Below are 14,762 nucleotides of genomic sequence, written 5' to 3' on the forward strand. Positions count from 1 at the left end.
GACTTCGGACGTGCTATTTCCCACAATTGTGTGAGCCAATTCCTTAAAATAAATCTCTTAATATACACGAACGCTGACTGATACACCATCTGTTATTTCCCATTGTACCAGTGCTGCTTTCCTCCAAAAATATCTCTACTGAGCGCCAACTGTATGGCAGGCGTTGTGTTAGGAATTGGGGGTTCTGTGCTAGGAACTGGGGGTTCTGTCCTAGTCATAATCGGGCATTGTCCCTGCCGTATCAGGTACAGCGGGGAGCAGCCGAGAATCGCACAGTCACACATACGTGTCGAATTACCGCCATGATGGATGCTGTGCATGGTGCCGGGAGAGGGTGCGGCGGGTAGGGTAGACCCAGTCAGCTCAGGGCAGCCTCCCCGAGGAAGTGATGATTGAGGTGACACAACGGAGGAGTCTCTGGTGGGAGAAGAGCTTCCAGCCAGGAGGGCAGTGTGCTGCTGAAGGAACTGAAAGAGGCCGGCCTGTGTGATGGACCCAGGGCCGGGGGGCGGGGCGTGGAGGACAGAGGGCCCGGGCTGTGATGGGCCTGGCGGCCGCAGGGCCCATATTAACCTTCATCCTAATGGCCTTGGGAAGCCCTTGAAGGGCTTTAAGAAGGGCGCGTGGGAATGGATTGGAGAGAAAGAGCTGCCGAATGGAGCGCAGTAAGGAGGCCGCCACAGTCACCCAAGCAAGCAGCGCGGGTGCCTTGGACGCAGTGGTGCCGAGGAGGTGGAGAGAAGTTCAGTGGGTCCCCGGTGGCTTGGTCTCGGGCACGGGCGTGAGCAGGGACAGCCTCACAGCTGCTGGTGACCCCAGCCCAGCAGGGAGCAAGACCAAGTTTAGAGCAAAGACCCTGAGTCAGGTTTGGATGTGCTGCTGAGAGTGGGTGCCATGAAGCCTCTGAGGAGTGAATTCAAGGAGGCAGTGGTTACTGCTCGGGTCCCAGGGGAGAACCCGCTGCGTGGACTGGCAAGATACCCCTTGGGGTCATCAGCTTCTGGACGGCAGATGCAGCCACAGCGGTGGGTGAGGTCACCCAGGAATCAGTAAGTCATGAAAGACAATAGGCTTTAGGCCTCCTGGGCCTTGAAGAGCAGGACAAGTCTGCAGAGAACACAGGACGGAAATGCCACAGGGACACGAGGAGGAGCCCGGGGGGCTGGGCTGGCACAGCCACAGGCTGAGGAAATAGAATGGCTCCGAGAGGCCAGATGACAGGAGGACAAAGTGTGCATTGGCCTTAGGGACTTGGAAGTTGCTGGGGACTTAGGGAGAGCTGTTTGGCTGGAGCCATTTGGCCAATGCCGGGCTCCCGAGTGTGAGAAGTGAGCGGGAAGGTCACGAGGAGATGGGGGCACCACAGCTCCCAGGAGGAGGTGGTGCGGAGGGCGGGGTGCAGCTGCGGGCTCCCCAGCCCCGTCCAGCTCTGGACGCCCGGGGCCGGGCCAGATGCTGTCCCCACTGCCTGGTTGCAGATCACTGTACCTTGCTGCCACCAGCGTCTCCTCAGAAAGCCCGGCTCCCCCAGGCTCTGGGCTGCAGCCTCCTGCCGCTTTCTTGTACTCACCCTCTTCAGGCTTCATTTGTTCTCTTTAATTTTCTCATCTTTTTTTTTTTTTTTTTTTGCTGTTATATCACATAGACAGTGTCCTTTGGTATCCAAATCTATTAGGTTTGAGTTTGGGATTGAGAGTCGCAAAAATCTGGCGAGCAAGGGATTCATCCAAAAATTGACCCGCGTTAATTTGGATCATGTGTTTGGGGGCAGGAGTTTGGGGTGTGCACTCATGGGGCCACCCCTCGATGTCTTCTGTCCTGCTCTTCCGTCTGAGCTCCTGGCCAGTGTCACTGTGGAATGGTTCTCAGGTCCTGCTACAGGGAGGTCAGGGCTGCAGGAGTGACGGGAACCTCCACGCCTCTACTCTGGCTTTGCATTCCCCACGGGCTCATCAGGAATTCACTGCAGACAAACCTTCAGTGTTTTCCCACTTGCTTATGCTGAGTCAGACCCCCCCGTCTGGTCTTGGTCACTGGCTTTTGCACAGTTTGTCCCCATTCAGATTTGCCTCCTTAGATTCAGCTCGGCGTGCCAACTTGGCAAGGCCTTCAGGGATCTTTGCTCCTGTCTTGGCTTGGGATTCTTTGTAGGTTTAGCAAACTTCGTTTTAAAGCCATCCTCTCAAGGCACTAAGTTGCTGAAGAACAGGGACCTTCAACCTGGAGCCCTCTGTCCACACCCCGTTTTACCTCCTGTCCCCTCCTGAGGAGGGGCCAGTCCGCACGTGGCTAACGCGATTCTAGCAACACCGGCCGTGTGATCATTTCTGTCCTGTTTAACCTCAGTGTCTGTGGGCTCACAGTCACACCTGGTGCTGGCAAGGAGCTCCTGGGGGGATCTGCCCAGGCTGCACTCCCACGGAGTCGGCTGGCACCCTCCAGGCACTGCTGTAACCCGCTACCCCAGGCAGATGTACAGTCACCTCCTCCTACAGGTGAGGCACCGAGACACAGCCATGCCAAGTGCCTGGGCTTTCCAGGTCCCCACGACTGGCCCATTCTTCCTGCATCTTCCCGGCTGTCAAGGCTGGGGCTTGGGGCGGGCTGCCTAGTCTCTGGCCCATTCTTCCTGCATCTCCCCAGCTGTCAAGACTGGGGCTTGGGGTGGGCTGCCTAGTCTCTGGCCTGCTCTTCCTGCTTCCAGCCTCACCCTTTCTGCTGCAGCCTCTCTGCACAGCTGCCAAGGGGTCTTTCTGACCCACTTCTGGATCCAGGCTCCACTCAGAGGGAGGACTCAGGGTGGTGTCCCGGAGAGGACAAGGGCCACAGCACACTCTGCTGCTCTGCATCCCAGAGCCCAGTACAGGCCCTGGAACACAGTAGGTGCTCAAGAAATGTATCAGCGCATCTTTATTCAACCTTTTCTTCTTTTTTCTGAAAGAATTCCCACCATGAAGCTGGAGAAGGCGCGTTGGCTATAGCGGTAGAAACCGGCCAGGTGCTAGCTGGCCTTCTGAGTGTCTGAGGAGGACGTGCCTCCGGGTTTCTGCGGGGCCGGCTGTGCCCTCCCTGAGTCTGGAGGGCCGTGGGAAGGCAGCTGGCCCTGGGGGGAGCAGGGGCACCTGCTCATCTACCTGGGGCCCTGCCAGCCAGAGTCGGGAAGAGCAGCCTCAGAGGAAAGACTGTCCAGGTGTCGGCTAGAGGCGGAATGTTCTAGGAGTGAGACCTTGGTCACCAACCCCGGGGCTCGTCCATCACCCCTCGTGAAGAGCTTGGGGACTAGAGGCCAGGGCAGAGGCCAGGAGGGCTCTGCCAGGCTCTGGAGCCTTGGCCACGTCTCCATGTTGGTAGCAGGGCCCTCTCGGCTTTTTGAGAAGTGTTATCTGGAGGGCAGCAAGGAGGAGGAGGGCTGGTCAGCCCGAGAGAGGGGAGGGGGCTAGGAGCCAGGGCTGCTGGGCGTGTGTGGTTGGGGTCCAGGCCCCCAGGTTCCACAGGCCCCACGTCAGACCCGTGTGCCCCCTACCCTGACCCTCAGTTGATTCCTGCTCCCACTTCACACCCCAGCTTGGGAGACCCCCTCAGGGTTCCCCTTCAGCAGCATCAGGGGGGTCAGGCATCTGGTCTCCAGCTTTGCCGTGTGGCCGGGGCAGCCCGCATCCTCTGTGCCTCTGTTCCTTTGTCTGTCAAGTGGGGTAATAACCTCCCTCCTCCTCCTGTTGTTAGATGAGGTAATGTGTGTAAAATAGCGAGGCAACGTCTGGCACAGAGGGAGAGCTAAATGCGTTTTCTCATCAGCCCAGAGATCTTGAAAGCCTGCCAGGCGCCCGTTGCAGGGGACAGCAGGGAACAAACAAGGAACCTCTGCCCTCTCTGGCTCCATTTCTATGGCCAGGAGCTGCCCAGGGCAGGGCAGGCTGGAAGCTGTTGGTGGGAACCCCAGGCTGCCCAGCCCCGTTCCTTGACTGGAGGGCGTTCTCAAAGTCTGGGTGGGGGGCACAGAGGGGTGTGGAGGTGGGGGGGGGCCTGAGATCTGACGGGCCCAAGCCAAGAACTGCCCTGCCAGCAAGGGCTAGGGTTAGGCCAGAGGACACGTGGCCCTCTGATGCCTCAGTCTCCCCCTCTTCCACGTGGGCTTGCGACGCGCTCTCGTGGCTTCTCTGAGGACCGTATGTTTGGTCGTTTGCTCCGCGGCAGCCATCGACGCCATGTCTCACTGGAGCAGAGGACACGGCAAAGGCCTGCTGCCTTGGAGCTGATGTCCCGGCGGGACCATGGGCAGTCGCCAGAGAGGATGACGAGGGTGGTGGTGATGCAGGCCGTGGGGAGGCGCAACGTGGGGAGAGGGCGAGCAAGCGGAGGCGATGGCCTTCAGTACAGAGTGGTCGGAGGGCCTCCCCGACAAGGCGACACTTGGGAGGGGACTTGAGGTGGGGGCAGGACAAGAAATGAGGATGTTTAGATAGAGGGCCAGCCTGTGCAAAGGCCCTGGGCACACGAGCAGGCCTGCCGCACTTTTGAAGACCATCCAGGAGGCCTATGAGATGGAGGGGAATGAGCCACGGAGAGAGAGGTGGCAACCGAGTCAGAGAGGCAGAGGGCGGCGTGTGGGGCTCACACAGGGGTTTGGATTTTACACCCGGTGGGACGTTAAGGCTCGGAGGCTTTGGAGTGAAGGGAGGAGCCTTAACCACCAGTTCAGATGATTGCATGACCTGTGACCCCAGGGCTGCAGGACACTCGTCTCCGCTGGGTCCTCGAGTCCACTCCCAGCGCTCCACGGGCTCTGGGTGGACCCCGCAGGGCAAGTGCATGGGCCCCGCCTGGCCCTGCCACTGCCCTTGCCCCTCGGCTCCAGGTAGATCCAGACGTCCCTGCCTGCCCCCTCCCCTCCGCACCTGCAGCTCCTCAAAGCGCACGCCGACTTCACGCCTGACGGTGCCGGCCCCTCCACTGCACGCTTCCCTGGTCCTCACGTCTCCTGTGCCCGCCCCCGGCTCCGGCTCCGGGTGCCTCTGTGTCAGACCCTTGCCGGCCCTGCGGCTGACGGCAGACCTGCCTTCCTAGCTCTCAGCTCAGCCCACTCCGAATAGGACCTTCACGGGGGATTTTCATCAGGAATCTCTGTGAACACAGAGGGAAGTGGCAGGGGACAGAGGGGCCTGGTTTTAGGCCTGAATCTGGAGAGCGGTGGGAGAGGGACTGGGGGGTCACGGCAGGCTGTGCTGTCTCATCTGGGGAGTGAGTTTGTCTTGAAGGTCAGAGGACCCTGAGGGTGAGAGCTGAGGTCAGGTAGGGGCCTGCACGTGGCGCTCAGCACCTGGTTGTGGTGACAGACTTCCGACACTTGGGGTCCCATCTGCCCACGCTCAGGGCTGGCAGAGGGAGAGCTGCTGGAAGGGGAGCAGCTCAAGGCCAACAGGCACACGCTAGGTTGGCCTGATAAGGTCACCAGGCTGCATGTCAGATATTGGGGTTGGCACAGGATTAGAGCCCAACCTGGGGGCATTGGCCACCCCTGTCAGCAGCCACTCAGACCTTCCTGCCCTTGGCCCTGAGGCTGCCCCGGTTCCCACGCCTGCAAGCGAGCCCTGGGCGGGGCTCTGGGCTCTGGGTCTGGGCTCCGGTTGGATCAGGGGGGCAGAGTTGCCCCCACTTCTTCCTGTGACACATTTGGCCAGCCTTTTCTGCCTGGTCCTAGGAAAGTGTCTCTTCTCTCCTCCCTTCTTCAGCAGATCAGAAGTAAAGACTTTCCCAAACCCAGTGTTCTTAGAATCTGCCGTTTGTGCCCTGGGTCTGTGACCCGAGGACTCGCTAGAGCTAAGCTCATTTGCTTGGTGGTGATGACGGACACCTGCTTGGGCCGACCAACGCTTAGGCTCCCCGTGACGATCCTCTCTTCCCAGCGTCTTGCACCACAGTGTTTAGGCTGACGTCCCACAGGTGGGAGACTCTGACCCCAGAACCCCTCTTCGGCCAGTCTGGGTCCTCGAGCCCCAGCCTGAGGAATTCTGTGCTACAATTTATGACGTAGATGAGTACCTTCTCTGGTGCAGTCTCTTAATTTGTCGTGTTACTGAAAAATCTGGTTATAGGAGGGAATCCTAAAAAAATACTGTTTGCTAAAATGCTTGTTTTGAAAATGTGAATTTGTTTCAACACGGTTGATATATTTAGGAACAATTTGAACATAAGGCAAATTCTGTTTGTTTACATGCAATTCTGTTTATGAGAAATGGGTGAAAACAGAAAGCAAAAACTGCACCCAGATGAATGGACCACAACAACACAGGAACGTGCAAAACACACACACCTCAGACATCTGCCAGCGCCTCAGTTCACCGCTCCTCTGTGCTGAGCCACACCTCGCCACGTCCGTGTCCGATTTCAGACAACTCACTTCTCAATAACCCACAAGCCACGGCCCTTCCACCGCCCACGTCTATAAACTGGCTTCAGGCCTTCTTCATAAATGCCATATTTATTGTAGTACTTTTGGTATTTCTTAACCACGTAACATATGTAAAACTGTGCTGTCGTTTTTATTAGGTTGTTGAGACTTCTTAACTGTTTCATTGATGACGTTTTGAGTACTGTGCCTCTAGCCTCATTTTCCTCAAAAGTCTTGTGGCTTTTCTTGTGCTGGTCAGACACACCTGACCTGCCATTGGACGCTGGTAGTTACTGAACCTCCGAGAGCCACAGGCTCCTCATCTGTGAAGCCTCCCGAATGTTCATTTGTCCATTCGGCACCCGAGGACTCGGGCACGTCTGTCTGTGTGCAGATGCATGCCAAGCTCTGGGCACATGGTATGGACGAGACCGGGGGTGCTGCTCCAGCAGAGACGCATCAAGCAAGGGCCACAAAGGCATCAGAGCAGGTGGTGGGATGGGGGATGGTGGGCAGGGTGGACTACAGGGCCTCTGAGGGGACATCGTGGCTGAGAGCTGGGATGAGGCGCAGAGCAAAGGTCCTGAGGCAGGAACCGCGGGCCACGTGGAAGAAGAGCCAGAAGACTGTGGAGCAGGACAGCGTGAACCAGGGGAGGGGGCCGGTGGCACGCATGGGGCCTGTACACGGGCTGTGGGCAGGGCAGGTGATTGGGGAGCCATGTGACAGGAGGCGTGTAAGCTCATACCCAGTGCTCTCTGGGCGTCAGCCGCACTTTGACCCTGTGCTGAGAGCAGGGTGGGGCGGAGAGCCAGGACTGGGGAGAGTGGAGCAGGGTGGTGAGTGTGCAGGCTGGTAGCAGGGCTGCTTGGTCACGCCGAGGTCCATGAAGTGTCCCTGGGAGGACACCAGGCCACCTTGCCCTGTGACTGTCCTCCCAGCCTCGGACTGCCTCAGGATGGGCTGGGAAAGGCCCGTCAGAGGGGGCTGAGCCAGGGCGTGATGTGGTGGGACGAGGGACGTGGAGCAGGCCCTGTGCCCCGGGGGAGGGCGGGCAGACAGGCGCGGGAGGGAAGCAGGGTTTGCACCTGGGCCGGACAGGTCCCTAAGTGGGAGGCTGGTCTGGTCCATTCCCAGAGCACCTGGGCTGCGGGGAGCCTCAGTGGGCCTTGGTTTGGGGGCCTGCAGGTCAGGAGGTGAGCTCGCTGTGGGGGAAGGAGGGTGAAATCCTGCGGGGAAGTGAGCATGCAGAGCCGGAGCCCGCAGCCTGCGGCACTCAGCGGCTGAGAGTCAGGTTAGGGCTGGGGAGGGCTGGGTGACGGCTGAGGGCGGCACGGAAGTGGGGAGAGTAAAGGAGCAGAAGGGCCGCAGAGGCTCGGTGAGGGGGAGGGGCTGCGCCTCGGGTGACGGACAGACACTTGCAGACACTTGGAGACGACGTTAGAAATGGCAGATTCAGAGGGAAGTGAAAGCAGGGCACAGTCAGCGGGGAGGCGTCTCGCCCACCCACAGAGTGCGGGGCATGGAGTGCACTTCCGGGTGGCCCGGCCGCTCCGCGAGGCCCCTCGAGGGAATCACCCACGGGAGGGCTAATCCTTTTTCTTCGTGTGTCACCTGTGCCTTGAGGGAGCCCTCCCACTCCCACACTACCTCCACTGTGGACTCGGGCAGTGCTGTACGCCCTGTGACACACAAGGCAACTCAGCAGGGACTAGAGGTACTGAGCACCAGGCGTGTGCCATACACCGTGCTGGGTATCCAGGTGGCCATGGTGGCACCGCAAGCAGTACAGAGAGTCACAGTAAGTGGAGCACACAGGTCGACAGGCAGACGGCGACCACGCGGGGCGAGGGCTTTGCTGGGGAAGCCGAGGCAAAGGGCATCTGGCCCTGGCTGGGGGTCAGGGGTGCGTCCCAAGGGAACGACTTCTGAAGATCTAACCCCTGGAAGGAGCCAGCCAGGCTAGAGGAATGCCAGGTGGGGACAGGGAGGGGAATGTACAAAGACCTGGAGTCAAGGGAGCTTGAGGCAGCTGAAGTGTACAGAGCAGGGACAAGAGAGGGGGAGGCCGGGCAATCATCAGGGCCCTGAGGCCCCATCAGAGAGTCTGGACGTTATCCTGGGTGCTGGGTGGTGGGTGGAGGGGTGGGCAGTGGTTTTCACCCAAGGGGGCTGTCCATTTGGAAGTGCGTGTGGGCTTTCTTGTGTCACACGGATGGTGGGGTGTCAGTACCAAAAATGCTAAGCCCTCCTGCGCTGCGCTGGGCAGTCCAGCACCACATTTTTTCTGCCCAAACGCAGGAGTGTCTCTATGAGAAACACTGCATCTTCAATGGGCAGCCAACAAAGAGTATTTTAGTTTCCAAACGTTTGTTTTTAATCTTGTTGTTAATTTAAAATGTTGTTACCTTGTGGTCAGAGAACAAAATTGTTCCATGTAGCTGCCGTTCTTTCATTTCGACTGTTGGACACTCTTCCCTTCTGTGCATGTACCACAGGTTATACATCCATAATCTTGTCTGTGGGCGTCTGGGTTGCTTACAGGTTTTCGCTAATATGAACAAACACTGTGAACATTCTTATACGTGTCCCCAGGCATACAAGTGCAAAAATTTACTTGGGCATATCTAGGAGTAGGATTCGGGGTTGTAGAAATGTAAGTTTCCAACTTCACAAGATAATGTCAAACTGATTTGCTAATTGACTTGCTCACCAGCAAAGCTCAAGTGATCCTGTTGCTATGTATCTTCTCCAACACTTGATATTGTCAGAATTCTTGATTTTTTTCCCATTGGATGGATATTAACTGGTACCTCATTGTGGTCTTGATTTCATTCAACCAGTGCCAGCCACTGCTTTAGGACTAGACTTGCATCCCCTTGATAATTTATAAATTTATTTATTTTATCTTTGGCTGCGTTGGGTCTTCGTTGCTGTGCACAGGCTTTCTCTAGTTGCAGCGAGTGGGGGCTACTCTTCGTTGCGGTGCGCGGGCTTCTCATTACGGTGGCTTCTCTTGTTGCGTAGCACGGGTTCTAGGCGCGCGGGCTTCAACAACTTCACAACTGCAAGTTGTGGCTCGCGGGCTCTAGAGCGCAGGCTCAGTAGTTGTGGCACATGGGCCCAGTTGTTCCGCAGCATGTGGGATCTTCCCGGACCAGGGCTCGAACCCGTGTCCCCTGCATTGGCAGACGGACTCCCAACCACTGCACCACTGGGGAATCCCCCCTTGATGATTTATGAGGTTAACAGGTCATCCGTCATATGTTTCATGGCCATTTGTCTTACTCTTCTGTGAGATACACACTGCAGTGTCCATCGGGGGACCTTCTTAGTCTACTAAACCCCCAGCCCCATCTGTAAGATGACCAAGGGCCACCCTTGGCAACCATCTGCTCAGAGGTGCAGGAAATACAGCTGGCCAGCAGGGGAGCTACATCTTCTTTTTCTGAAGGAATCATGGAGCGATTTATATAGCCATCAAGGCTACATCTTTGGACCCACAGGTGACAGCCCACACGCAAGGGGATGAGATTCACGCCGGGCAGAGCTTCCAAACCTTACGCCTCACAGGAGCCATATATCTTGCAACAATTGCATAGGTGTAGCTTCCAGGGTCTCCACAAGAGACATGCTCTGCTTCAAGAATCACTGTCCTCCAGGAAGCTCAGAGCTATGGCTTCTCTCAGGCATTCGTAGTTCATTTCTAGCTCCTCCCTGTCCACATGATCTTCCATTAGGGGCGATTGTCACCATAAGCAGTGTTGCCTAGTTAAATTGTTGACATTCTGCCTTTATCTGGTCACCAGGGAAACATAGCTAGAGAATTAACCAAAGGGCAAATTCTCAAGCAGAAGAGGAAGCTGTTTTGTTATACTTTTGCCTACATTCATTAAAAAAAAAATCAACTTTATCAAGGTGTAATTCTCATGCAATAAAATGTATCCATTTTAAGCAAACAATGTGATGAGTTTTGACAAACCTGTATACCATGTGAGCACCACTGCAACAAGGTATAGAATTTTTCTGTGACCCCAAAGTTTCCCTGTGCCTTTTCCTAGCAATTCTCACCTCCCATCCCTGGTCCTGATAGATTCGTCTTCTCTGGAGTAGTAATCATACAGTATATATTCTTTTGTGTTTGCTTTCGTTTGTTATATATTCTTTTGTGTTTGCTTTCGTTTGTTCGGCATGGTGTTTTTGAGATCCGCCCTTGTGGTTGTGTGTATTACTAGTTTGTTCCTTTTTTATGGCTAAGTAGTATTCTGTTACATGACTATCACAATTAGTTCATTCCTTCACCCATCGATGGACATTTCAGTCATTCCTATTTTTGGTAATTATGAATAAAGCTGCTATGAACACTTGTGTTTAAATCTTTGGTTAAAAATCTAGGAATAGAACTGCTAGATCATATGGTAAATATGTATTATAAACTGCCAAATTGTTTTCCAAAGTGGTTATACCGTTTTACTTTTCCACCAGCAGTAAATGAGAGTTCCAGTGGCTCTACATCCTTGCCAGTATGTTAATGTAAATCTTTAAATTTTAGCTATTCTAGTGAATGTAGAGTGATATCTCATTGTGGTTTTAATTTGCATGTCCTTTATGGCTAATGATTTTGAAAATAACTCGTGCTTACTGGCCATTTGTATATCTTCTTTTATGAGGTTCCTGAAATCTTTTGCCCATTTAAAAAAATTAGGTTGCGTGTTTTCTAATTATGAAGTTGTAAAAGCACTTGTATGTCTGGATACAAATGCTTTGCCAAATATATGTATTGCAAATATTTTCTCCAAGTTGTGGCTTGTCTTTTCATTTCCTTTTTATTTATTTATTTACTGATTTACTTGGTTGCATTGGGTCTTAGTTGCAGCAGGCGGGCTCCTTATTTGGGGTTTGAGGGCTCCTTAGTTGTGGCAGACAGGCTCTTTAGTTGCAGCATGCATGTGGGATCTAGTTCCCGGACCAGCGATTGAACCTGGGCCCCCTGCATTGGGAGTGTGGAGTCTTAACCGCTGAGCCACCAGGGCATTTCCTTTTGAAGAGCAAAAGGTTTTAAGTTTATCGAAAAAAATTTGTTAAATGGTCTGTGCTTTTTGTGTCCTATGTAAGAAATCTGCCTACTCTAGGGCCATAAAGATATTCACCTACATTTTCATCTAGAAGTTTTTGTAATTTAAGTTTTTACATTTAGGTCTATGATCAGTTTCAAGTTAATTTTTGTGTATGACGTGAGGTGAGGGTTGAGGTTGTTCTTTAGTATTGATATCTAATTTTTCCATTACCATTTTTAAAAGAAATATGTGTAGGTCTATTTCTGGATTCTCTATTCTGTTCCACTGATCTATATGTCCCTCCTTAGGACAGTATCACACTGTCTTGATTATTATAGCCTTAGGGTGAATTTTGAAATCAGGTCTTCCAACTTTTTTCTTCTTTTTCAAAATTCTTTTGGCTTTTCTAATTCTTTTTCATTTTCATATAAATTTTTTAAAAGTATTTTTCATTTACCTTTTCATTAGCACTTAAAATACACACTTCTATTTCAAAATGCCATTTAAAAATTATTCTAATATAACAGCAGCAAACTATAATTCTGCAATTACAAAAGAGCTAAACGGGGATCTATAGTTAAGTTATTCTCATGTTTACAACTAAGATTCTGAAACAGATACTACTTCAAAGCAGCTGTTACCTGCTCTTTAGGGTTGGTTTAAACACACACACATAGTTGCCAGGAGGTTTATAATGTTGTAGTCCGTGCACTGTTCTGGAAGGTTTCTTTAAGAGCCAAGCAGACCTTAAAAACAGCACTCAGTCCACAGGCGTCAGAAGGAGTTAAATTAACTGGGGTAGGGGGCTTCCCTGGTGGCGCAGTGGTTGAGAGTCCGCCTGCCGATGCAGGGGACATGGGTTCGTGCCCCGGTCTGGGAAGATCCCACATGCTGTGGAGCGGCTGGGTCCATGAGCCATGGCCGCCGGGCCTGCACGTCCGGAGCCTGTGCTCCGCAACGGGAGAGGCCCCAACAGTGAGAGGCCCGCGTACCGCAAAATAATAATAATAAATTAATTAATTAACTGGGGTAAATAGGATTCCTACATTATATCAAAAGCATATGACATTCTGCAGCAACTGGGAGCATGTTGTCCTCTTTACAACTAATTTTATCAGAAGAGTTTAAGAAGGTGGACATTGTACCACTATCAAGTGCATTTAAAAGTGACATGTTTTTGTGCTAATCTGACTCCCCTGAATGACCTAGCTAGCGAACTAGTCACTAGGCAAATCAAGCCTGCAAGAAAGGAAGCCAGTATTCAAATTACCATGTTATTGTCCGACCCACAGAATTTATTTTCAACATAAACATATAACCTCAATATGAGATGTCTAACTAAAGCAAGCACCACCAAGACCAAGACAGCATCTCCTCTTCTAAGGTGTAGGTTTTGCCCAGAATTCTTGATACATGGAATAGCCCATACCAAGAGTCATTGCTCCCACAGCAAAGCCTTGGGCTGCCACGCGCATGTGGATCAGGTGAACAGACATTTTAGTATTGCCCCTGCTCTTCAATTTATATAATCCATATGCAACGATTGCTGCAAAACCTGCCATTCCAATGGGGACAAATGGTGCCTCTCTAGCTTTTCGGATAAGTTTAGATCCCTGGTCTTCATCATATGAAGAAAGAGAAACATCTGTGTCGCTTGACATAGTGATTGAAGAATAGACAACTGCACGATGTCGCAGGCTCCAACCGGCTTCTCTCTATATAAATTTAAGGTGTTTGTCAATGTCTACGATAAAGCCTGCTTGGATTTTGACTGGGATTGTGCTGAACTTCTAGATCAATTTGTAAAGAATGGCCATCAGTATTGAGTCTGAGGCACGAATTTGGTACATCCCTCTACTTATTTAGGTCTTTTAAAATTTCTCTCAGAAGTGTTTTGTAGTTTTCAGTAGACAGGCATTGCACATATTTGTTAAGTTTATCACTGTGAAGAAAAGAGTTAACACAGCAGGCCTGACACTACTGTCCTTAGAAAGGTCTGCTTGGAACAGAGGCGGGAGTGGCAGCTGCCCCCTCTCCCCGGGGTATGCAACCCTTAGAGATTGCCTCAGAGCCCCCTCCCAGCCAGCGGGGAGATGGACCCCTCCCTTGCTCAGGGCCTCCTGGGCGGGGCCCCTCGCCCCAGGGGGTCTATATATACATCTTGTAAGCCCAGCCCTCCCATGTTGCATGCATGCTGTCCTCTACAGCCAAAGTGTAGCCCTTCCCCCTGCAGCCTCTGCCCTGCCTCCGCCTGCTGGGGTGGTGGGGGGCGACTGAAGTGTCATCCTAGGTGGATTTTGTGGAGGTGGGAACCGGGCCATTGAGACTCTAAAGCAGAAGACAATGCTCAGATACCATCAGTAGATTTGGAACTGCATTTATTTTTTATTTTATATGCATATATTTTAGGGCTGTAGATTTACTTTCCTAATTTGTTTTCCATAGCTTATTCCTGAGCACAGAATGATAATAATCGATTTATACATCACCTTTTTGACCTTTCAAAGCCCTTTTACAACTATCGGCATTTTCCTCACCCTGGCCTTTGCCGGTAGCATTATCTTTTCTGAGAGACCAGAGGCCGAGAGAGTTCGAGTGTGAGCTAGGACTAGAGAGACTTGGACCTCCCACGCAAGGCTGGGAGGCAGAAGTTTGGCTGAATGAGTGTTAGTTCCACAGGGGGTGGGTGGGCGGGCGGGACACCTAAAACCTGCAGTTACTGAATCCCTTCTCCAGGCGGGTCCTGCTGCAGCTACAGGGGTGCCGGCCCTGCTCTGTCCTTAGGCCTTGTGGATAAGGGAGCATGGACTATCGAAATCCTCACCTCCCTTTTTTTCTTTCCTTTTTGTTTGGATGTTTTCACAGGTCTCACATATACCAAAGGGAAAGAATCTTCATTAAAGTCCATATTCCTTCAAAAAAAAAAAAGAAAGGTCTGCTTGGCCTTGGTTGTCATCTGGAAATTTGATTTTTGGAGCGTTCCCGTAATTCTCAGAACTGATAAACTGATAAGAATGGCTCACTGCGCCTAAACTGTTGGTTCAAACAGCATGGCTTATGCTGAGCTTCTGACTTCCTTCTGAGAGTCTGGAATTTTGGTACCTGCTAGGCAGAGGGTGCCTGTATGATCAGCTGAGTCTCTAATAATCTTCCTTGACAGACAGCATTGCACGTGTGTGGTCCCAACTCATTGCTCAAGGAATTAAGTTCGTCCTGTGTGACTCCACAAGGAGAAGACTCTTGAAATCCTGTGCCGGGTTTCCTTCACATTTGGCCCCCTGAGTCTGTTTTCTGTGCTGATTTTGCTTTATATCCTT

The 14,762-nt window shown here is 52.5% G+C and overlaps 2 protein-coding genes across 3 annotated transcripts in view; one reads left to right on the forward strand and one right to left on the reverse strand.

Annotated features, from left to right (window-relative positions):
- Positions 1-14,762, forward strand: part of PARP10 (poly(ADP-ribose) polymerase family member 10) — a 39,186-nt gene that overhangs the window by 1,708 nt on the left and 22,716 nt on the right. The window lies entirely within an intron of this gene.
- LOC309791943 (HIG1 domain family member 1A, mitochondrial-like) lies at positions 12,706-13,142 on the reverse strand. The gene has a single exon (XM_082601158.1). The coding sequence runs from the start codon at positions 13,104-13,106 to the stop codon at positions 12,825-12,827; it is 282 nt and encodes a 93-aa protein (XP_082457284.1). The 5' UTR covers positions 13,107-13,142; the 3' UTR covers positions 12,706-12,824.

This window comes from Mesoplodon mirus (assembly GCF_964341445.2).
Source record: "Mesoplodon mirus genome assembly, chromosome: 16".
Lineage (NCBI taxonomy): Eukaryota > Metazoa > Chordata > Mammalia > Artiodactyla > Ziphiidae > Mesoplodon > Mesoplodon mirus.